This window comes from Eucalyptus grandis, chromosome 9 (genome assembly GCF_016545825.1).
Source record: "Eucalyptus grandis isolate ANBG69807.140 chromosome 9, ASM1654582v1, whole genome shotgun sequence".
NCBI classification, from domain to species: Eukaryota; Viridiplantae; Streptophyta; class Magnoliopsida; order Myrtales; family Myrtaceae; genus Eucalyptus; species Eucalyptus grandis.
In genome coordinates, this window is record NC_052620.1 from 26,659,637 (window position 1) to 26,682,268 (window position 22,632).

The 22,632-nt window shown below is 39.5% G+C and overlaps 2 protein-coding genes across 2 annotated transcripts; both read left to right on the top strand.

The window, feature by feature from the left end:
- The first annotated feature begins 8,830 nt into the window (after nucleotides 1-8,830).
- LOC104418889 lies at nucleotides 8,831-12,929 on the top strand. The gene is made up of 5 exons (XM_010030359.2): nucleotides 8,831-9,113; nucleotides 9,310-10,736; nucleotides 10,848-10,980; nucleotides 11,070-11,154; nucleotides 12,304-12,929. The coding sequence occupies exons 2-5, from the start codon at nucleotides 9,442-9,444 to the stop codon at nucleotides 12,522-12,524; spliced, it is 1,734 nt and encodes a 577-aa protein (XP_010028661.1). The 5' UTR covers nucleotides 8,831-9,113; nucleotides 9,310-9,441; the 3' UTR covers nucleotides 12,525-12,929.
- Nucleotides 12,930-17,424: 4,495 nt separating this feature from the next.
- Nucleotides 17,425-19,723, top strand: LOC104418890. The gene is made up of 3 exons (XM_010030360.3): nucleotides 17,425-17,610; nucleotides 17,784-17,849; nucleotides 19,390-19,723. Exons 1-3 carry the CDS (start codon nucleotides 17,563-17,565, stop codon nucleotides 19,435-19,437), a joined length of 162 nt encoding a protein of 53 aa, XP_010028662.1. The 5' UTR covers nucleotides 17,425-17,562; the 3' UTR covers nucleotides 19,438-19,723.
- Nucleotides 19,724-22,632: the final 2,909 nt, after the last annotated feature.

Consider the following 22,632-nt stretch of genomic DNA (forward strand, 5'->3'; position numbering starts at 1 on the left):
GAGAGTTACTTTTTTTTTTTTTTTCCAGTTTTTTGGTTTTATTCTATATCTATTTTACAAGCCACTATGTGCGTTATGTGTTGTGCTTAAAGTGTGAAACTCTATTTTTTCACTCACATTCCCCTTAGCCCTCTGAGAAGGTGGATAATCAAACATCCCACCTCTCCCATCCTAAGTGGAAATGATGGCTGTTGGGACAACTTCTAGTATTTTACAAAGAGGTGCAACATGAGATTTCCCAGGGGACATTTTTAAGCAACCTCTGGCCAATGAATGTTACATGAGAAGCATGAACGATAAAACTCGGCACAATGTGTCATAATGTTTGGTCATTCATCATTTTTGTAAGTTGCGATAGCAAGATACTATTCTGTAATTTACATATTACTTTTCTTTCAACATCATTTTAAAGTTGGTAATTTTACACGATGGTTCGACCCCCTTCTTGAGTTTCACTTTGTATGATTCGCGAATTGTTTCAAAGGAGTCAACTGAAACACATGTCAGAGGCAAAGTGCTTTGTGTTTTCAACAAAGAGCACTTAACAAAAATATTGGAATACTACCCACTTATGGGGAAGTTTATTCCATTAGAAGAAAATGTAATCTAGCGTTTAAATGCCTCTGCTCAAGCATCGATATTTCAATTAAGATGAAAGTTTATAAGAATCTTGCATTAATGCCATTTAGCATCACATATAGATTTGCAAAAGGGCTGTCGACTTTGGTAAAAATCTAATTTGTTACATATGATGATTTTAAGGCGCGAATTCTCTGATATTTCACGATTCGTAAGATATAATTTAATAAGTTTGCACATCGGATCGCACCGTAGTCCGTCAATTAAATCTATTTTGTTAAATAGGGAAAAAATCTGCGGATTTGTTGATATTCCTACGTTTTTTTCCCCTTGATTGACTCTAACCCAAAAAAGACAGAAGCGTGTCAATGTTGGTCAACGGGTGGTGAAACCAACCTTGCATGTTTGTGATCAGACCCCATTATCACGGCTGAAGTTCAGAGACGGTCCAAATGGAGGGATAGCCATCTCATCATAATCATACATACGATCTCGTCTCCACATCGTCCTCTCAATGATTGGTTTTCGGATATTTTTTTATGTCCATTATTTTAAGGACGGACAACTCTAAAAGAATCGTCCTTGTCGACTCCATGCGGGCAGGCGGGCGGGCAGGCGGGCGAACGAACCTGTTTGATCGTCGCTGTAAGAGTTTTTCTTGGAACGACTCTCTAGATTTTTAACCTTTTTTTTTTTTTTTTTGAGCAATCCGCACTTCGTTCTGAGAACTCCGCAGGATGATGCAGCAGCGGAGGTGAACAAATCCAATGTTGACCTTCGGATTCGCGATTCCCTATGCTCCGAGGATTGGAACATTTCGAGTTGACTTTTTCGATATCAAGAGCTGCGTAGCCCTTTTCAACAGTGCCATATGCGTGCAATCAAATCCTTTCCGGATCGAGCATCTCATTTCCTCTCTTTCTTTCCGCCCCTTATCACCGATGCCCACGTTGAAATGAAGACGATACCTTATTATTATTCCGACTTTTTTGTCGTGGGTATCTTCTATGTCGGCCGATGAATCGCCAGCACCACTAATTCTAGGAGAGAAATTCAGCATTGAGTATTCTCGATTTCCTAAAGTTGGTGTGGAAGGTGAATTATTGAGGATACCAAAACCAACAGATCCGGCCCTTTCTTCCTTTGTGTGATTTGTGGCATAAGGAATTCTCGAACCTGAAGAATTCAGAGTACTCGTGAAATGGAAAAGGGGAGGGAACGTTTAAATTTGTCAAATGTCTTCCTTCGCACTTTCCTCACCTAAGATTCTCCCAAACACGAGGTTAACCAAAACGCCAACCAAATCCACGCGAGGACAGGGTATTACTAATTCATGAAAAAATTACTTCCCCACGACCCGCCCGCTAGAGTTTGCATCAGTGGCAGAGAAAATTTCCTTTTTTAACCACTCTACAAACCAATCGAGACATCGACCGGTCAAATGCTATTACGCGAGATCCTTCCATTGTTGCCCCCAAGAACAAGTTAAGAACACCGCGCCGTCGCCCCCTAAATTCACGGTGGAATGTAGGCAATGCGCGTGGTGTTTATCTAGCGGGGCCTTTATTATGAACAGAATTCAAAGCCGGCTGCCGAACACGACGTCAATAATCGCTCCATCCGTCGCGGGGGGATCTTTCAAACTGGGGCTTGCAATGGGATAAAAACGACGCCGCGTCTTGGCCTCGTCGTGAAAAAGACAGGAGGGGCATTTCTCCGTCGAGCATTAAAGGGGCGACCTTTTAATTACGTGGACCCCCCTTTATTTTTTTCTTTTTTCTTTTAATACGTGTGTTCCGACGCGAGTGGATAAGCCTCTCTCGTCTTTTTTATTTCTATTTTTTTCGGAAGAAAAAAAGAAAATTGGAAATAAAAAGTCGTTCTCCCCCACCCCCACGTGCTCACAGTGCAATCTCGGCAGCATCCGCAGCCACGTGTCCCGCCCTTTCGGCCCCCGCTCCGGTCAGGTCAACATGGGGCCTCCATCGACGGCCCACGCGCCGCCACGTGTGCGGCATCCGGCGCTGCTGGGCCGTCCGGTCCGCGGAACAGAAGCCGCGAGGACTTTAGAGGTCCACCCCCCGATTCTTTTATTTATTTATTTATTTTATTCTTGGGGTTTTTTCCCTTTTCCCGCCGATAATTAAGTCGGTCAACATTTTTGTCGCGGTGTTTGACCGGAAGGTGTAATGTGAATTATTCGGTACTACACCTTTTTCTTTTTATTTATTTATTTATTAAAATTGGCTACTGACCCTCTATTGCGTATTTTCTACACATTCTTCGTCTATCGGCTTTGATGAGCCGTTTCTGTTTGACTGATTCAATCACATAGGCTACAAAATACAATCGAGTAATATGCATAATCTTCTAATACTAGCACGACTCGACGTGAATGATAAATATGAACATGACATGAATTATCCGACTTAATATGTGTTTTTGTATGTACTCGAGCGAATCATCAAGCATTCAAATTATTATTTCTATTTCTCTAAAGATTCATATCAAATTACGGAGATTATGCTATTTGCTAAAACGATATACATATTTTTAAGTTTTATGTTCGATATGCCTACTGTTTATCCTATACATTTTGCATATGACTCCGACCATTGCGTCAATCTTCAACCAAAATGCAGATGCTCAAGGCATATAACCTAAACGCCGAACCAAAGCAACTCTGCCACAGCACTCAACACGTTCAATGCTCGGATAACGAGAGATTTCGCAGGTCATAAATGCAAACTCCATGTACCCAAGAAAACTATCCTTGTACCATTTTGCGGCGCGAAACCGGGTCTGTGTGCGAAACTCAACCGAACCCTTCGTTGTTTACAATCATCAAGGCATCCCAGTAGATTCCTGCACTGCAACTTACGTTAAGTCAATCCATATAATCCATCCATACGTGCATGAACACGCACGCAGCACGGCCACAACAAGCGATGAAGACGAACCCTTGTTGCGTGAACCACGTTGCTTAAGCAACTTCAAGAGGATGTCCCGTAAAAAAAACATAAAAAACCGAAGCGCATGTTCCTGTGGCTGATTAGCAAGCAAGAAAGCAGGAACAGCTTGGGACACAAGTTGTCTAATGATTCGCTGTCCTAAAAAGTCGTTGTCCGGTACGCATTCTAAAAGAATCCCTGCCTACCACAAAAAGCTTGGGTCAAATCGTGCCTCGGAGGGAAGAAAGAGAACTAATCTCGATTAGAAGGAAGAAGAATGCTTGATTAGAGGGGCTTAATTGTGTTCTTTAATTACGTCCCGCTTTTCGTTCTCGTCGCGTGTTGAAAAGGGAGGGACGAGAAAAGGGAGGGAGGGAGGGAGGGAGAGGTTAGTGGGAACTTTTTTTTTTTTTTTTTTTTTTTTTTTTTTTCCGTGGCTGTTGTCTTTAGGGTTTTGATTAGATGACCAAATCCGCCTTTTTTCACATGGGGGAAAGCGACGCTGGCCAGGGTTGCTCTCCTTTGGATAGACAAGGTAATTAGGTATTTGACATCCGGTTTAGAAAACTAATCACCCCTAAGGATGATTGGTTTTTAGTTCGGTCCGATTCCATCTAGGATTTAGGAACTTGATCAAAATGACTAGTTCCCACTTTTTGAAATCAATAATCAGATCCAGTCTAGTTCCAATGGAACCGAGGAAAGAGGAGAGGAAAGTGGGACACATGAGAAGGAATGGAAATAATTTTGCATAAGAAATAAAAAATTTAAAAAAATCATTGATTCGGTCCGAGCGGACCAGTTCTCCATCAAAATTGAGGACCGAACTAAAATCACCGATTTTAATTTTATGGAACTAGGAATCGAACTAATGCCTTAGAATCGCTTAGAATTGGCTAATGCAATCTAATCCAAGCAGTTCCCAATGCATGTTGCTCACCCCTAATAATCACCATTGACGAAAAAATATTGCTACAATGTAGTTTTATGCATGGTTTTTTTTTTTTTGGTTAAACTAATTTTGCACATTTAACTTATTAAATGAAAAGACAAAAAAAGCACGTTATCTCTTAAGATCCTTCGATATAACTGAGATCGGTCTAATTAGAATATTCATATTTGTAAGTTGGTCCAGCAACATTATCTTGTTGGTGGTCACGGGCAATTCGCCTGTAGACCAAGAATTTTGATGCAATCAGAACGGTTAGTGGAGGTTGTCCGAAAACCAAACCACCCGTTGTGGACTGATTTTATCTTTATATGATTTCGAGACATGGGAATGTTAGTTTGGCATACGAGCGGGGGCCCAAAGCGATCATAACATTATTAAAAAGTTAGACAACGATTTATTTTCACGAAGGGTCCATGAGAATTCACTATTCGAAAAGGAGAAAAACTCCAATTAGCGGAGTAATCGAATCTCGACACGTGTTATGATCTATTTTTCTTTCAAGAAAGTCAGTATTATTTTATGCAATATCGGATCCTCGACACTGACACGTCCCCAATGAGCAAAACAATGTTCTTGTCGTGTGGTGTTTTTTTCCAAACTTTGGAGTCTTCACTTTCACTTTGTTTGGACAGATCAATCTAAAATCTCGAAAATTCGCCTAAAGCTCCACGGAAGAAAAGAGAGGTCTTTGCCTAGCTCAATTTAAAAAAAATAAAAATAAAAACTTTGGAGGTCCATCGACGGCCCAGTAATTTTGCTTCGGTGTCAAGTTTTTCCGCCGCCTAAAAAGCTTCGTGGACTTCACACTTCTCTCGACCAAAACAATGCTATTAATAATACAGACATTATATTAAAGATATAGCACACATTACGTGCTTAGTTTAGGTTAAAATGGTCCATATTATAATAAAGCAGCAAAGTAAACTGGGGCGCTTTTTACGCCCCAAAAAGAAAAATAAAAATTAGGGCGCTTTCGCCCGGTAAGGAAACAATGCGAACGTGACCGGTCCGTTGACGGAGGGGACCACGTAGAAAACTCGAATACGTAAGTAAGTTTTTTTTTTTCCGTTAATTAAGACAAAGATAAATATTGCCTTTAGTCTTCTTTTTTTTTTTTTTTTGCCAAAATGGAAAAATACTGGTAGGTACTAGCATTTTCAGGGGAAAAAATATATAAAAAAAATCTTAAACTTATTGCATTAATACCAAATTGATTTTAAACTTTATAATTTGATCAATTTTGATTTAAAATCTTTGCATTTGCACTAATTGAGTCTATCTAGTTAATTTTTTATGAAAATATCTTACGTGAACGTCAACCGTCTTACATGACGTAGTCAGTGCCGCTCCGTACATAATTTAATAATTGTTTGTTTTTTCTTTTCCTTGCTTTGTTTTGGGGACTAAGCGTCGATAAAGGTCACTAGCCACAGTGAAGGCTTGGGAGCTGCTTGGCCAAATCTAGCAAGAGCCATGATGTCTAAATTAGGCTAGGATGTTGCGATCCTCCTCTAGATCCAAGGACCTTTGCCGGCCCTTAGTCCGCAAAAAAATTATTGAAAAGAAAAGAAAAAAGAAAAAATTATATAAAAAAATTAAAGCACAATTAACATCCATGTTAACAGTTTTTGGTCAAAGTTGTCCGGATTGATCTAATAGTACTAATACAAAAAGTTTATGATTGAATTGGTACAAATATAATAAATTAATGATTTTTTCTGTACTTTTCCCGCCTTTTCAAAAGTGAGAAGTAACTTCTAAAAAGTTTCTAGTCCTCGGTGTGTAATTTGACCCTTTCCATTGACTAGTTAGAAATCCCGTAAAATTATGAAGTGTTCGTGTCAAGAAAAGATTGTTAATAAAGGAAATGTATTCCATGAAAATCATCTTGGACGAAAATGACCGGTTTTAGTTATTTGATGGTGTGCTTGAAAGCAAAAGGAAAGAGTTTCTAGATTGCAATTTAAAAAAATTATTCTCTCTATTATGATTATATTTTATTCCTAATGTAGGATACCAAGATGATATCGAAATCCTTATCTAAGACATTACTAACATGTGATGTATAAATTTTACTTTTTTAATAGTCAAAATAAAGCAACCGAACAAAAATGTCGAAAAACTAAAATATACAAATAGTTAACAAATTTAATATCTTGTAAAACTTCACGCGAGAATAGTTCCCTTTTCTGTGTGAGTATGTGCGTGGAAACAAACTTTGGACAACAATTTTTTCTTTACAGTCAATTTTAACTATAATCGTTTTTACTGATTGTAAAGCTTGTTCTGTTAATTATCCGCTTCAAGCGAATCAAAGACGTGAAAATTTGAAAATTTGTTTTATGAAATTCAATCCTGTAAAAACGAACACACCCTTAATTTAGTAAGTAAGAAATCACTTTGATTGTATTATTATAGCGCAGAATATAATATTCCTTTAATTCGAGAGCCGGACTAATTTCATGAATGCACGCAAACTTCTCGTGCACAAAGACGAACAAGGCCAAGGAAATGCCTTGATTTCTCAATAAATCCACGGAGCAAGTGGCAGATCAGATCTGCCATTTTGAAGGAAATTGTTGTAAACGTTGCTTCCCACGACCTTAATTTGAAGCAGCTAACGAAGACGACGTCGCCTCCTCGATCCGGCCGAACCAGATGCAGCCAAGCAAAGGGGCTTTTATGTAATCGCGGTATGACCCGGATTTTTACCATGGTCTCGCATATCATGATGAAATAGCATCGATAGTAAGATTGTAAAGTTCGAGAAAACACAAATTCGATAATTAGAAAAAATACTAGCCTTTTCCTCGTGCTTTTGTATTATTGTTTGTTCACACTTCATAATCATGTATGATAAAGTTGACTAGTTTTCAAGTCGTTTCATTAAATAAATTTAAATTGATGTCAGATGAAAAATGCTCATGTAAATTTAAATTATATCGCAACTTTTATAAATATGATTGATTGTGCATCAATCATTATTTGTCATGATTCGATCCAATGCCCCGAAAACCTAAGGGTTCCTCCGCAAGGTTCGTCCACGGAGGGTGAGTCAGGGCCTATATATCGTTGTAATTTACTTTTTATGACGCAAGGGCTTTTTCGACGGAGGTAAATTTCCTTCATTGAAAGGTGTTCATAATCTTATTTAAATGTAGACATAGAATCCAGAACAAAATTGTTAGAACCGATTTCCATTTTTAAACCTAAAAACTACCATGTTCGTCTCGAAACCGGCACTAGAGCCTACCTTGTTTGTCCGGTTCAGTTCCCGGGTCTACTGGGCTTCATTAAAAAAAAAAAAAAAGACAATCGGTTATTATAGCAACATGGTATAAGTAACAAAATTGCTCAAGGTAAAATATCGATACAAAACAAATAGAAATATAAAGTAATAAGAAAGTTGAGCTCATTTAAGAAAATCCAATCATATTCTTCTAATTTGAAAAAAACAAAAAAGCTTCTAATCGGTTCCCGAGTGGAGGTTCAACACCCATAATTAAGTTCCAAAAATTTGGACTCGAAAATTGGATCTGTTTCCACCGGAACAGAGACTCCTTTTTATGGACGGCCTAATTTGGTTCCGAGATAGAATTACACCGGTTGCATGGCTCTAGGACTGGAGAACTGATATGGTCAAGAGGAAATCGATGTTGTTATCGCAATATATCGAAATATCAACATAATATTTCGGCACAAAATTTCCTATCGAAAATTTTGAGGCGGGAGACGTTTAATGCATCTATACCAGTAATATAGGAAAACACGTAAATTTTTTTTGGGAGGACATCAGAGCAAAGATTTTGTTTATTTTTTTTCTCTATTAGCTAATTAATTAATTAATTCACATCAAATCAAGACCATAATAAATAAGGGTAGGAGGGGGAGGTCCTCCCCCTCCCCTCGCTCCTACCATGTTGACTCCGATGTGCTCCCCATGTTATATCGACGTCACCGATCCACACGAGTCAAAAAGGCGCGTGAGAAAGAGAAGGAGTAGGGTCAAAAAAAAAAAAAAAAATGGGAAAGGAAAATCGCCTTTCTTTCCTTTTTTTTTTTTTCCTTTTTTTCGAGTTCTTTAATATATTCCCCTTATTTTCAGGAAAAAAAATAGAGAGCTGGGGAGGGGGAGAACGTGCTTTTTCTGGTAAATAATATCGCCCCGAAATCAATTGCCTTAATAAGCTGCGGAGACGCAGGAGGAAAGTGACGCCCTCCATTTGGAAAAGAATTTGGAAGTCGGAATGAAATTGAAATTCGCCCCAAATTCAAATTCACCCCGACGGAGACTCTCTCTCTCTCTCTCTCACTGAATTCACGCGGAGGGCCTTAAGTCATGATATCCGTGTAATAGTTAGTACCTCTACTGGTTATGTACTATAACTCCTTCTTCATCGTCTCCATTCCATATGTAGAGAGAGAAAGCGCCCACCATACCCCGGCCGAGTTAGAGAGAGAAAGCTTCCTCCTTTTCTAGTCATAGAGAGAGAACAGCGCCGGCCTGCTTCATTTCTGCCGCCGGAGGAAGAAGATCGCCGCCGCCGCCGCCTCCGCCTCCTCGTCGTCGGAGGGAGATTCTCCGATTCGCCGATGCGCGCGCGCGTTTGTCGGTGGCATTGAGCTGCGAGGTAAAGCGGGAAATGCTCCTACCTCCGGGGCACTCGGCGGAGGGCGGATGTTTTTTTTCTTTTTTAATAGCTTCAGCTCGTTTGCTCTTTCGCCGTTCGTTTCGTTTCGACTCGTTCGGCTGATGATTGGAGTCTGATTTGTCTGGTTCTTTCTTCCTCCTTTTTTTTTTTGGTTTTTCGGCGGTTTTGATGATAGGTGAAGTGAATTGAAGTCGAATTCTGCTTGTCCGGAGCTGTCCGTGGGAAGTGAATCCGAGGTTTCTGTAAGGGCATTGTAGAGAGAGAAAGAAGAGAGAAGAAAGTTTGGGTTTTGGTGAGGGGGAAAATCATGGGCGATGCTGAAGATTCTCGTAACGACACATCGCGAGGGCTTCAATCTTCGTTCGGGACTCTACAGCCTAAGCAGGCATTCTCCATGAACCACCTCGATATACCGCACCTGAGCGCTCCGGACATGCGCGCCCCCATGCGGCAATTCGCGCAGAGCTTCGTCGGCGGCGGCGACGGTAACAAGAGAGCCGGCATCCCGCCGTCGCATCCGAACCAGATCCCTCCGATTTCGCCCTACTCCCAGATCCCAATGCCGCGCCCCCTGAACCAGCAGATGGGTTCTCCGAATTTCAGCCACGGCCCGACTCACTCGAGGTCCCTGTCGCAGCCGTCGATTTTCAATTTCGACAATCTGCCGCCGTTGAGCCCGTCTCCCTTCCGGGACTCCCCGTCGTCGACCTCAATCTCGGACCATGTCTCGGGCGATGTGTCGATGGAGGATCGAGATGCGAGCTCGCATCCTCTGCTTCCGCCCTCTCCGTTCCCTAGGGGAAATCCTTCGCGGATTGGCGAGAGCCTGCCGCCACGCAAGGCGCACAGACGGTCTAACAGCGACATCCCGTTTTTATCATCACTTATGCAATCGTCGCCACCTCTTATACCGTCGTCGTCGTCGAAAGGATTGGGTACGTTGGAGCGCTCGGTTTCTGGGAGGGAGAGCATGAGTTCAGCTAAGCCGGCTCAGCTGGTTAAGAAGGAATCTAGCTGGGACAGAGGTGTCTACAGCAATGCAGAAGGCATGGGCGAGCGGAAGTCTGAAGGGGAGGTCGTGGATGACTTGTTTTCCGCTTATATGAATCTGGACGGCATCGATGCGCTGAACTCATCTGAGACCGATGAGAAAAATGGAACTGAAACTCGTGAGGATTTGGATAGTAGAGCAAGCGGGACGAAGACGAATGGAGGCGACAGCAGCGACAACGAAGCAGAGAGCAGCGTCAATGAATGTGGGAATAGTATGCAGAGGCTTGGAATGAATTCATCAAGTGAGAAGAGGGAGGGAATCAAAAGGTCTGCCGGAGGAGATATTGCTCCAGCTTCCAGGCACTACAGGAGTGTTTCCATGGATAGTTTTATGGGGAAGCTGAATTTCGCTGACGAGTCGACGAAAATGCCTCCTTCTCCTGGAGTTCGGCCTGGACAGCTCTCCCCCGGAAATTCAATTGATGGAAATTCTAATACCTTCAGCTTGGAGTTTGGGAATGGGGAATTCAGTGGGGCAGAATTGAAGAAGATTATGGCAAATGACAAACTTGCTGAGATTGCCCTGACCGATCCAAAGCGTGTGAAAAGGTGTGGTATACCTGTAACCATAATTGAGGCTCAATTAAAATTGATTATTGGCCTAGAAAGTCGGGTGTTTTTCTTTTTTTGCATTTACTGACTAATATATCTACCTTTCAGGATACTAGCGAATCGCCAGTCAGCTGCACGTTCAAAAGAACGGAAGATGAGGTATATTCAGGAGTTGGAGCACAAGGTTCAGACTCTACAAACTGAAGCTACAACATTGTCTGCGCAGCTTACACTTCTACAGGTAATAAGTTCACATTCTCCAGTATAGTTTACTCTTCCAGTGGTTATTTTTCACATGAACTGATGTTGTGCTACCTGTTTTTCATCCAGCGAGACTCTGTTGGGCTTACCAACCAAAATAATGAGCTGAAATTTCGTCTTCAAGCCATGGAACAACAGGCGCAACTACGCGATGGTATGAGATGCTGTTTGAGTTCTGACATTGTGTTTGGTATCTGTGATCAGTTTGGTGTATGTCTCCTGATGCAATATATGTCAAAAAATGGTAATTGTATCAAAATTAGTACACTCATAATAACCCCTGTGTCCAGACTTAAAATGTTCCCAAACATGCTTATCTTCTGGAAAGTAGAGGATTTAGTTGCTTGCCTCCCTTTTGCCCTTCTCATCATCTCATGGGGGGTCGACTTTGAACAAGCCCAAAGTTTTAGTATGTGACTCTATTTTTCTTAGTGCGATTTGATGAATATTCTAAGGTTGAATATTTTTGTAAAAGTGGTCGGCTGCATTCAGTTTGTATCTTCTTTAAGCATAAAGAGGAACTACCTATAAAGAGGAACTCTTGATGCGATAGAAAGGGATGGTTGGATGGCTATTGTTTTGTTGAACTGCCTCTTTGATTGTCCTGGAAAAAGTATGAAGCAGTAGAGTAGTCCGTCGGAATATATTACATGCTATGTTGGTAGCTCTTTGAGTGCTATTCCCACATATATACATTTGGGACGGAACAAAAGGCGATTTTGAATCAGAAGGATAAATTATATTTTCTTGGTTTGCATTTGTATATCAAAGGTCTTGCCTTCTATGTGCCACTAATAGGTGGATAATTATTACCAAGTCTATCTTCCTTTCCAATAAACTGCACCTGACTTCCTGATGTTAGACATGCCTGTTCATGACTGTGTTTAATGTATAGTAGGATGCCCTCTCCGTGTATTGGATATGAAAGGTAGTACCTTCTACGGGCTACGAGTAGTTGGATCTTTATTACCGAGTCTATCTTCCTTTCCAATAAACTGCATTTGACTTCCTGGTGTAAACATGCATGATGCATGTACATGACTAAGCGTAATGTTTTTCTTTTCTAGTTTCTTATGCCCGTTTTGATTTGTGGCAATGTACTATATGCTGTCGTCATCATTTTCCAACACACATGAATTAATTGATGTTGTACATGTTGGAAGCTACCATACTCCATATCTTAACTTATGAAAAGAGTAGAAATCTGCTATGGAAGTCTCCTTACATTTATTTACTGTTTATTATAGCGATCGTCATACTACATTGGAAGAGCTTCTAACTTAGTTTTGATGGCATTTGACAGCCCTGAATGAAGCATTGACTGCTGAGGTGCAACGATTGAAGCTTGCGACAGCAGAGCTCAACTCGGAATCTCATCCTTCAAAGTGCATGGTTTCACAGCTTCCTGTGAGCTCCCAAATGTTCCAGCTCCATCAGATGCAACAGCAGCAGCAGTCTCAGCAACAAACTCAATCACAGCAGCAAAATGGTAACACAACCACAAAGTCAGAGTCGAATCAATAGGACGTGGGTGGTCCAACAACTCCGGCGCCTCGACAAACCTCACTTGTCTCGGTTCTTCGACACCCTGCAGTAGTTCTCTAGTGCATCCATTCATTCATTAGTTTTTGCATATGCAATCCAAGTCTCTTTTGCATGGTAATGTTATATATATTCAAATATATATTGCTCCATTTGCATTGCATCCGTAGTTCCGAACTAAGGTATGAAGTCATATATACTTATACAGGCTGTAATATCTAAGTTATGTCCACAGCATTCATTTTATTTTTCCCCGGTTTTGTTTCGTGGAGATACCTGTGTCCAGATTATAAGCACTGGGTAGACATGATTTGATTTGTTGCTTTGGAAGAGTTAAAAGCTCGACTCTTTCGCCTGCATAAATGTATGTTCTTGTAATTCGCCATATGTCTGCCTGGCCTATATTTCCCTTTGCCACCCGTTTTACAGTATCGCCGTCTTTCGCTCGCTCACCTCGTGGTTCCCCTGTTTCCGGCCTCGATCTCGGGAGGAAAGCTTTCGTCTTTCTGGTCCTTGTCAATAATGGACGGACGAAGAGCGAGCCAAAAGTCAATTCCGTGCTGAATTTATGGAGAGTTATGGCGATCACAACGTGTGTTGGGTGGCGGTGGGCTGATGGTGTCAGGCCGTGGGGCCAACACGCTCTCCCCACCCCCACGCCCCCCCGCCCCCACCATCACGACAGGGACACCCCATTCATCATCGTCAATTATTCAGAAAGTCGCCCATGATGCTCTGAAAGGGATCGTCTACGTGGGCATCGATATCATTCCGTTTGAATATGTTCCCTGCGTGATTTGTCATTTGGTGCTTATCTTTTCTCCCGCTGCGCTGTCTCGTGGGTTACGCTGGGCAAGATTTTATTAAAAGGCAAGATGCAATTGTTGAAACGACGAGAGGGGAACACCGAGACTTGGCAGGATTAATTTAAGACCGAATGCGGTGTTGTTTAGAATGACGAGAGCAAAAACTTCGGATGGTGTCCGACCATTCCTGACCACTTTGTATTATAAAAATGGGGTAATGAAATTGATGGTCGCGGAGTTTATAATCATGGAGACATGTAACATGGGATTTAAGGTTGCAACATTATAAAATGAGAGAGAGAGAGAGAGAGAGAGAGAGGTGGTGATAGAGTTTTCGTAGTGGAACTCGAGCGCGGTGGCTACAGCAGGCGATGGAGTTTTCTTTTTTCGGTCGAACGGGTGATGGAGTTGTGTAGGGTGACTTTGTTTCGAATTTGAGGAATGTTTTTGGAAAAAAATGTAAAGTTTATAGATTTAAAGGGGTTTTTCAAAATGTAAATAATGTTAAAATATATTTTAAAAATATATTGGCAAATGGCTATGGTGTAAATGGTGTTTTGAAAAATCATACTTTACAAAGCACCCTTTAAAATATATATATATATATATATATATATATATATATATATATATATAAAATAAAAAAAAAATCAAAATCAATGAAGGACTAGTGGCAGACAAGATCAAATCTGGCTATGAGGGAGCCAAATTTGCTACTAGCAACCTCTCTTGAGGTTGCCCGACCTTAGGTGACTGTTGTCTAGGTTGTGCGATCCCAGGCGACTGTGACTTGGGTCGTAAGAACCTCGGTAGTTGATGCCTGGGATCACACGACACTAATTGATGAGGCCAACAGCTGAGGGCATGGGATCTCAAGCCTTATTGAATGGGGTTGTGCGACCCCAAAGTGGCAGTCGTCGAGGTCATGCAACTCCTTAGGCGGTGGTCCCTAGCCTTCATCCAAATTCTCTATGCAAGCTCTGAGGAAGATGAATAGTGCCAAGACTTGCAAACCAAGAATGCCACTTTTAAAAAGACCTTTGATCTTGCCTTGGGTTAGAGGCCTTTGGATATGTAATTACATTTTCCCAAATTTTTCCAAAAATTGAACTAGAACTCCATTCGTTTCAGAAAATAACTTTTGGGAAAATGTTTTTCAAATTTTTCGGCGTTTTTTTTATAAAAAATGAACTAGTTAAGAAAAATGTTTTATGTTGAAAAAAACACTTTCAAAAGTGGGGAAAATGTTTTTTGTTTTTCAGAAATGGAAAATATTTTTATAATTACTTCCACCTCACCTTCTTTCACCAAACACATTTTTCTTTTATTTTTTATTTTTTTAAAATGTAGTTTTTAATTTCCTTTCTTTGTCTTCTTCCTTGGCCGAGTCACCGGTCATAGGCCAACTCGAGCCTCGCATAGGCTAGCAAGGGCGAGGCTCAAGCTTGCTGGCATCGACAAAGCCGCGAGCTCACCCACCTTGGTGGAGCTCGAGTTTGCTTGGATTGGCGAGCTCGCCTTGCTTGAATCTAGTGAGTCGCGAGCTCACCAGCCTTGGAGCTTGAGCTTGCTTGGATTGGGAGAACCATGAGCTCACCAAGTAGGTGGCCATCACCAAGGCACACGGCAATGGCGGAAGGAGGAAGAGGAAGAGGAAGAAGGATGAAGGAAAAAAAAAAAAGATAGAAAAGGGAAAATTTAAAAATAATAAAAAATCATTTTTTAAAAAATACAAAACAATTAAAATTCAATTTTAAAAAATAAAAAAAGTAAAAATTCAATTTCTAAAAAATATATATAATTTTAAATTAAAATTTTTAGTCAATTAAATTTTTTTGATTTTTTTTTTTGGTAATTTTTTCCAAAAAATCAAATCATACACTGAATTATGGAAAATATTTTTCACTTCATTTTCGGGTTTCAACCGAATATCGAGAATATAATTATTTACTTGAAAAATGGTTTCCTAAAAAATATTTTTCCGGAAACGTGATATTTTCTGTGAAACAAACGGATCCCAAACGTCATTTGCATTTGCCTAAGAGGATTTAGAGCTCAAAATGCATTCCAAATGCTAAACCAAATAGGACCTCAATTTCAAAGGAAATGGACAGCGATAGCAAATGGCATTGAAAAACACTGAGAAAACGATATTTCGAAGATCATGAATTTTCTTTGTTGCCCTGTTTAACGAGTTTTGTGACAATTTTAATTTTATTACCATTCTTAAATCCATGTAGCTAATTGAATGCCCAGTTGAATTAAGTAAAAAATCGAAGTGATTCAGTCGCCGCCGGTTGGCCGGCGACCATCACTAAAAATATTGAAAGACAGAACATGTGGTTTGTAAGTTCAAGAATATTTTTTTATCACTGATAGTTGCGTTTCCGCGTTATTAGATATGGTAGTCCTTTTTCAAGTTTTTATCTTTAATTTTTGTTTAGACATATGCTGATGCGTATCTACATCTGTCGGAATCTAATATAAAAAAGATCACGAGGAAAAAGGCAAAAAAATAAATAAAAAAAAAAATCCCCCGCGACAGTCTAAAGAGATCACACCGCGTGGGGATCTGCGTCGGGTCGAAGACAAAACCCATATCCAAGTCGGACCCGGCCCACTATCATAATTTCATCAAAACAAAACATTATCGCTCTTTCTTTGACTGCAGATATTTAGCGAATATTGTTGACGATTGGTCGGAGATATATATGTGTGTGTGAAAAATGGCTTAAATTTGAATACAAAAATCTAACGCCCCATGCATCTAATACTATCATATTTTATCAGCTAATAAGAAATGAAGTAGCTCTCTAAGAGATAATGAAAAAAATCCAATGTTTAGGCCCTTGTTGATTTCAAAATTAATAAGCCAGTCGGTATTATGATTTTTCTTTGGAAAATTATATTGTACTTTAAACTCAAAGTGAAGGCTCTTCTGATATCTTTAAGTAACGTAGAGATATTATTATTAATGATAAGTTTTGAATTAATAAGATCGATGATAACCTTAGAGTAAATCTGAATGATGCTTTGCTGAAAACTAAGTTATTTTGTAAAGGTTGAGTCAAGATCACAATATTGAAAGTCTTGCTTGTGTAGACTAATATATTCCTACAAATGTGACAAAATTACCAAGCCAATCACCCCATTCTTTTTATGTATAGACCCTTTACCTTATAGGTGGGGGATTTCATTTGACTAAAATCGAAAAAGTGTGTGATCCACTTACGGTTAAGTTATTTATAGATGAAGCCTTGATAATTTCCTCCATGCACAACTGAATTACTTGTATTGGATTTGAAGGGAAAACAATATTGTCTAGGAAAAGTTACTTGTTTTTGCATTGCCAAAAACCACACATTTACTCCAAAAATTATGCTCTACTCATGATGAAAATTAGATCACCCTTTACTAGCAAGATTCAAATTCAACCATTGAGATAAATTTTTCTCCTATATATTGTTCTAAGACAAATTCAAGTCATACTATGAACAATTGGACAATCCATTAGAATGTGTAACGTTGTTTTCACATGAGAATCACATCTCGAGCAATGTGAATTACCTCCTAAGTTGCGAGATGTTTTCAATTTATTAGTTTAGAGGAAAGTAAGTTCTTATACATTAAGATCCCTCCCACTTTTAAACAGTGAACCATATACTATCAGTTCCTTGATTGTCTCCCACATTAATTATGTTGTATGTTGGCTTAACAGAGAAAGGCCTCTTTTGGCATTTTCATCATATTTTCTACAAAAAGAGTATTATTCTTATTAGATGCTATATATGGTTTCACAGTTCAAATGCAAAAAATATGTCAAGTATTTTTCCAGAGATGCTTGATGAACATATTAAATTCGGAACAGAATGCATAAAAAAATTAATTTTTATTTTGAAAATTTTATTTAACAAGTGTCCACGAAATAGTTTTTAACGAAATCTTTATTTTTAGAAGCGCCAGCAAACGTATAATGGGCCGATGCACTTATCCGCAGCAAGTATTTCCTCTCGGCGAATCAAATTTGACCGTCCCGTAGTCAACGGTCCACTTTTAAGCCATAGACTCGACCGCACCTGATCAGGAGTCGCAAATCTAGGGCTAACAGCGAGCGAGAGGGCGCCGTTCCTTCTCCCCAACGCCACAACACCGTCGCTCCTCCTCCATTTTCGACCGAGCATCCTCCGCCTCCGGCGAGCGACGTCAGCGCACCAATGGCCCCGCCTCCTGGACCTTACTCCGGCACCAGCACCCTCGCTCTCGTAAGCCTCTCTCTCTCTCCTCCTCTCTCCGAATCGGCCGGCGGCGGCTCGTGATTCGAAGTTTCTAGATCTCGATCGGTCTTTCCGTTCGTTTTAGCTCAATCGTATGCACGATTGATGAAGCGAAGCTTGAATCTGGTTTTTTTTTTTGGTTTTGATTTGGGTGGCGGCAGGTCGCCCGCGTCTCGGCTTTCACTTTCGGGGTCGCGTACGGAAACATGAAGCTCAAGTATCTGAAGGTAACCGCAATCCTGTCTGATTCTTGTGGAGGCCTTGTTTTTATGTGACGGAGCGCCTTCACGATTTGAGAGTCTGCGGTGGTTTGATGGAGTTTTCCATAAGTTTTTTTAGGGGGATTGGTTCTTGTTTTGCGAATGAGCGCGTGACGATCGTCCGAAAGAAATTGAATTAGGCGATTTCGGCTGTTGGAAATGACGTGATTGTGTTTGATTGCGAAAGATCGCTCCGAATAGTTTTGGCTCTGAATCGCTACTTAGAGTTAATCTGCTTGAGAATATTTATCTGTTGAATGTGTGAAGAGTTTTGTAGCATACGCAAGCTGATTCCAGGTGATGAGAAAATGGTTCCCGTTGTAGAGTATGGCAATGTTTCACTTGCTTTCAAGTTTAGATGAAATGAAGAAAATAGGATTCTCCTCTCGCGAATGTAACTTTTCATGATGAATCCATGTTTGCTTTTTGGACGGATAGGAGGATTTTAGGGTTTAGTTTGTCAACTTGAAATGTTTATGGCAAAGTTATGTGGGAAAATTGATATGAGCCTCTCCGGTGTGAGGAGGTCCATATGTGATTATTGTGGTGGTTCATCTGTTTCCTGGTTGCGTGGTTCTTCTTTGCGAGTACAAAAGTGAGAACCTTTGCATCGAGATTTATATCATTGATGCACACATTACTTAACATTAACCACTTGATCTGTTCCTCGAAAAGTCAGCACTAGTGTGGCATTGGAAGTGGGATGCTTTCTGCCACCATAAATACTTTGCTGCACCCATTATTGACATGTTGTGTGTTTTGTGCACGCTTGTTTGTGCCTTAGAGTGGCGTTTGCGTGCATTTGGGAGGCATCTTCATCCACTCATGTGCTTGCAAGTTGTAAGGGTGTCTCTGCGTAAGCATATTAATAAGATGGGCAGTTTCTAGTCTTATGAAACGCTGGAGCCATAGCCTTTGCCATTCGATTTTTTTCTTCTCACGCATATTCAACTATCACTCTTAAGGCAGAATATTACTGATGATTAGACTTGCTTTGTCAGATTTAGCCTTTCATATGGCTAATAGCAGATCTCATTCAGTTGACATGGGGCTGTGCATATGCTTGAGTTACTTCAATACTTGCGCAATGCTTTTAATACTACCCCTTTTTGTTATCTATATTACTGCACACTCTATATGCCAGCCTTTACATGAGGAAGAAGTTGAAAAGAGCATGTAGGTTTAGTATGAAAATGTACCTCAGACCACAGGAATACCTCTGTCTCAGCTGTGGTTATCTATGCTGAGAGCTGATGCTGGATATTAAATGGGCAATATGTTTAGAAAGTGTTGGATGCATATGCTTGCTTATCAAATGCACCATCCATTGGCATGACTATGTTTTGTGCCTTAATGATGTTGTTTTAGTGTTGCCAACGTTTAGAAGAGATATTGTTTAGAGTGCACTAATTAAGCAGCAAGCTCTGTCTTACATATTACTGGTTGAACTGATTGTGCTTACTCTTGACAACTTCAAAAAACTCATTGCATCCTTCTGTCTTACCAGGCAAAGGCGAAGTCTCAAAGAAAAGCTGAAGCCAAGGCTCATCATTGAAGAGTTGGGTTTTTGTTTTATGTTGTGGATTAGGAAGAGTCGCAATAATGGATCGTTTGAATCTCACCAGCTTCACTTGGCATAGATAATCTTTGGGCTGTTTCCAAATGCTGTAGATCTTTGTTCATTTTTCTTTGTTATTCTTGAGAATCACTGGATCTGGTCCTTGCCCTTTGAATGGCAATGGGCAACACCAGAATTTTTTCACTGGCTCTCTCATGCTTTCCCCTGAGAAAATAATTCTCCTGGTTATTAATCACATATTTGACTATTGTCTTTTCACCTAGGTTTTGGCTTCTGTTTTGCTCTCAAATTGTGTGTTTCTTAGGAAATAATAGGTGAATATCCATCTGATGTTCTGGTTGCTGTACGCTCTTGTGCGCAGTAGACGTTCTTTCGGTTTCTGAAAGGTAGGGATTATTAAAGCAAACTACACCAATTGGCGAGCATCCTTCTAAGCTTGCTACGAAAGACATGGGTCGGACTTTAAGCTTGAATTATGCTGGCTACGAAACACGTGGTTCGGACTTAAATCTCAAATTGCGGCGATTCAATCAAATTTAGTGTGTTCAAGGCAACCATTCTCCACTCTTGTTTCTTTCTTCTCTCCTCTTTCAGCTTTCGGAGTTCTAAATCAGATTTTCTTGCGTTCATCAGCACTTTAAGCTTTTAGAGAATGTACTTTTTTTTCCTTTTTTGGTCGAAAGAGAACGTAAATTAAGTTAGCAGCAAATTGCGAAGTGTGGCGGGTTAGGCCCATTAGCCTGCACGTGAACCGTCGTCAATCTCCACCAAGAGCGGGCCCAGTCGTAACCGATGAGCCCAAAAGGATCGAGCAGTCTGCGATGGGATTTTGCCCAAGAGCTGTCCCGATGCTTGAGCCAGAAAAAGGAAATGTACGATCCGCATGAAATCGGGGTACGTCCATCTCATCTTTTTTTCGAGAGTTGAGTGCGCTTAGTCATAGTAATCAGCCAATGATCGAAACGAGCTGTGGCTTGGTCCCCACTTTGTTAGAGTATTCCAGCTTCCACTTGACGTTCAGCTAAAGCTCCTCCTCTCGCGCATTTTATTAATTCAACTAAAGCCAGTGGGGTCCCTTCTCCCATACATAATGCGATTATTGAAAAGTAAAAAAGAAAATCATATATAATTTGTGTCAAGTCAATAATTGATTGTGTTGATTGAGTTGTAAAACGTTTGATAATTTATTAATATAATCTATCGAGTCAATTTTAATTAGAAATCATTGACATGGACACCGATTATACTATATGACATGATCAATACTTACATGGATATTTTTATTTTTATATTTTAATTTTCCTAAAATTTTTATTACTTTTTTTCTTTGTTATTTTCATTCATTTATTTTTTTCCCTCTTGCAAGTCATAGGTGAGGTTTGGGCCCAAATCCAAAAGAGGGACGTGCCTCTTGCTAGCCAACAAGCAAGGGTGTTGGGCCTCGCTTGGATTTGGGTGAGGGCCTAATGCCCTTGCCTGTGGTCGGTAATGGTCGTCCGACGACCTTGTTGGCCCAAAGTTGTAAAATAAAAAAACAAAAAACAAAAAAGAAAATACAATAGAAGAGAAAAGAAAAGAAAAGAATAAATAATTTAGAAAATTTTTAAAAGATAGTGCACTTTTTTTGTGCAAGTGTTGTTTGTGCCACGTTGGACGCATGTCGTCCATGATAGTTATTTTTAGTTAAAATTGGCCAGATGAATTGCATTGATAAATTGTCAAAAAAATTATAACTTAATTAATACAATTGAAAAGTTGAGGACTATATCGGCATAAATGTAATAAATTTAGGACTTTGTTTTGTCTCTTTCCCATGCAATTTTTGTTTAATGGGTATGAGGTTAGTAGGACAAATTAATTTCTCTCTCTCTAGAATTTGATTTGCGTGACGTGCGGCCAACGAGTACCTCTTGTTTTTTCGTGCTGAAGTCTAGTTCTATCTTGACCTCTGCATGAAGAAGATGACGACATCGTTGATTTCTAGTATTTCCTTCTTGAATAATACTTAATGACAAGTGCTCGTAAATCTTCATTTTTCGTTTGGAGGAAGTAATATAAATGATCTATGAATTTTAATCTAATGTACAAAGTGATTTCTAAACTTTTTAATTTGTTTAATGCTATATTTGAACTATTAGTAATGGTCTAATGAAAATGTTCATTTGTCCTTATTCCATTACTTCAAGTTAACAATGCTTATGTGGCTTTCAATATGTTAAGTTTGAATGGTGGACCTTAAAAGAAAAAAAGTTATGTGTAGATTATCTATGTAAGATATTTATCTTAAATACATGCCATTATGTTAATGCCTTTTTTTTTCTTTTTGCCCCTTATCTAAAGTGATAGATAAAAACCTCAATATGTTGACTTATCATTTTGAAAAATCCAACTTAGCATATAACAATTCAAGCAATCAAAATATGGTTTGATTTGTTGTTTGAGCAAATGGTAGAATTGCATTAAACATATATCAATAGTTCAACAACCATATTAAATAAATCAAAAGTTCAGTGACAATATTGCACATTTAGCCAAAGTTTAAGGACCATTTGTGTCATTATCTATTTTTGTTCTATTCTCAAAATGTTATTGAAGATTGATTTTAGGGTAGTTTTTGTGGGTGGAGCTTATTTACCCGTTAACCTTCAAATTATATTATGAGGTGTGATTTAGTTAATCTACCACACTATTGATTATTATATATATTATAAAGCAAACTCGAAACCTCATAATACAAGTACTTTTAGCTCATGTATCCAAAGAGGTGGTGAACTAAAGTTGTCATTGCTTTACAAGCAACTCGAGGAAAAATTGTTCAAATTGTTCTAAACTTATTATACAATGACTAATTTAGTCCCAAATCTTTTAATTGAGCCAATTTAATCTTAAAAATTTTAAGAATTTTTTAGTCCTAAACTTTTTTAATGAATTGCTAATGGAGTCATTTTTAACATTTGAATTTTTTTTCAATTTCTTTTGTTATAAATTTAATGATTTTTTTCTTTATAGAGTCAGCGACCCTTGCGAGATCTGATGAGTCGTGATGCCCTCATTGTTTTAATGATTTTTTTCTTTATAGAGTCAGCGACCCTTGCAAGATCTGATGAGCCGTGATGCCCTCATTGTGGCTAGTGGGGAGCGACCCTTGCGAGATCTGATGAGCCGTGATGC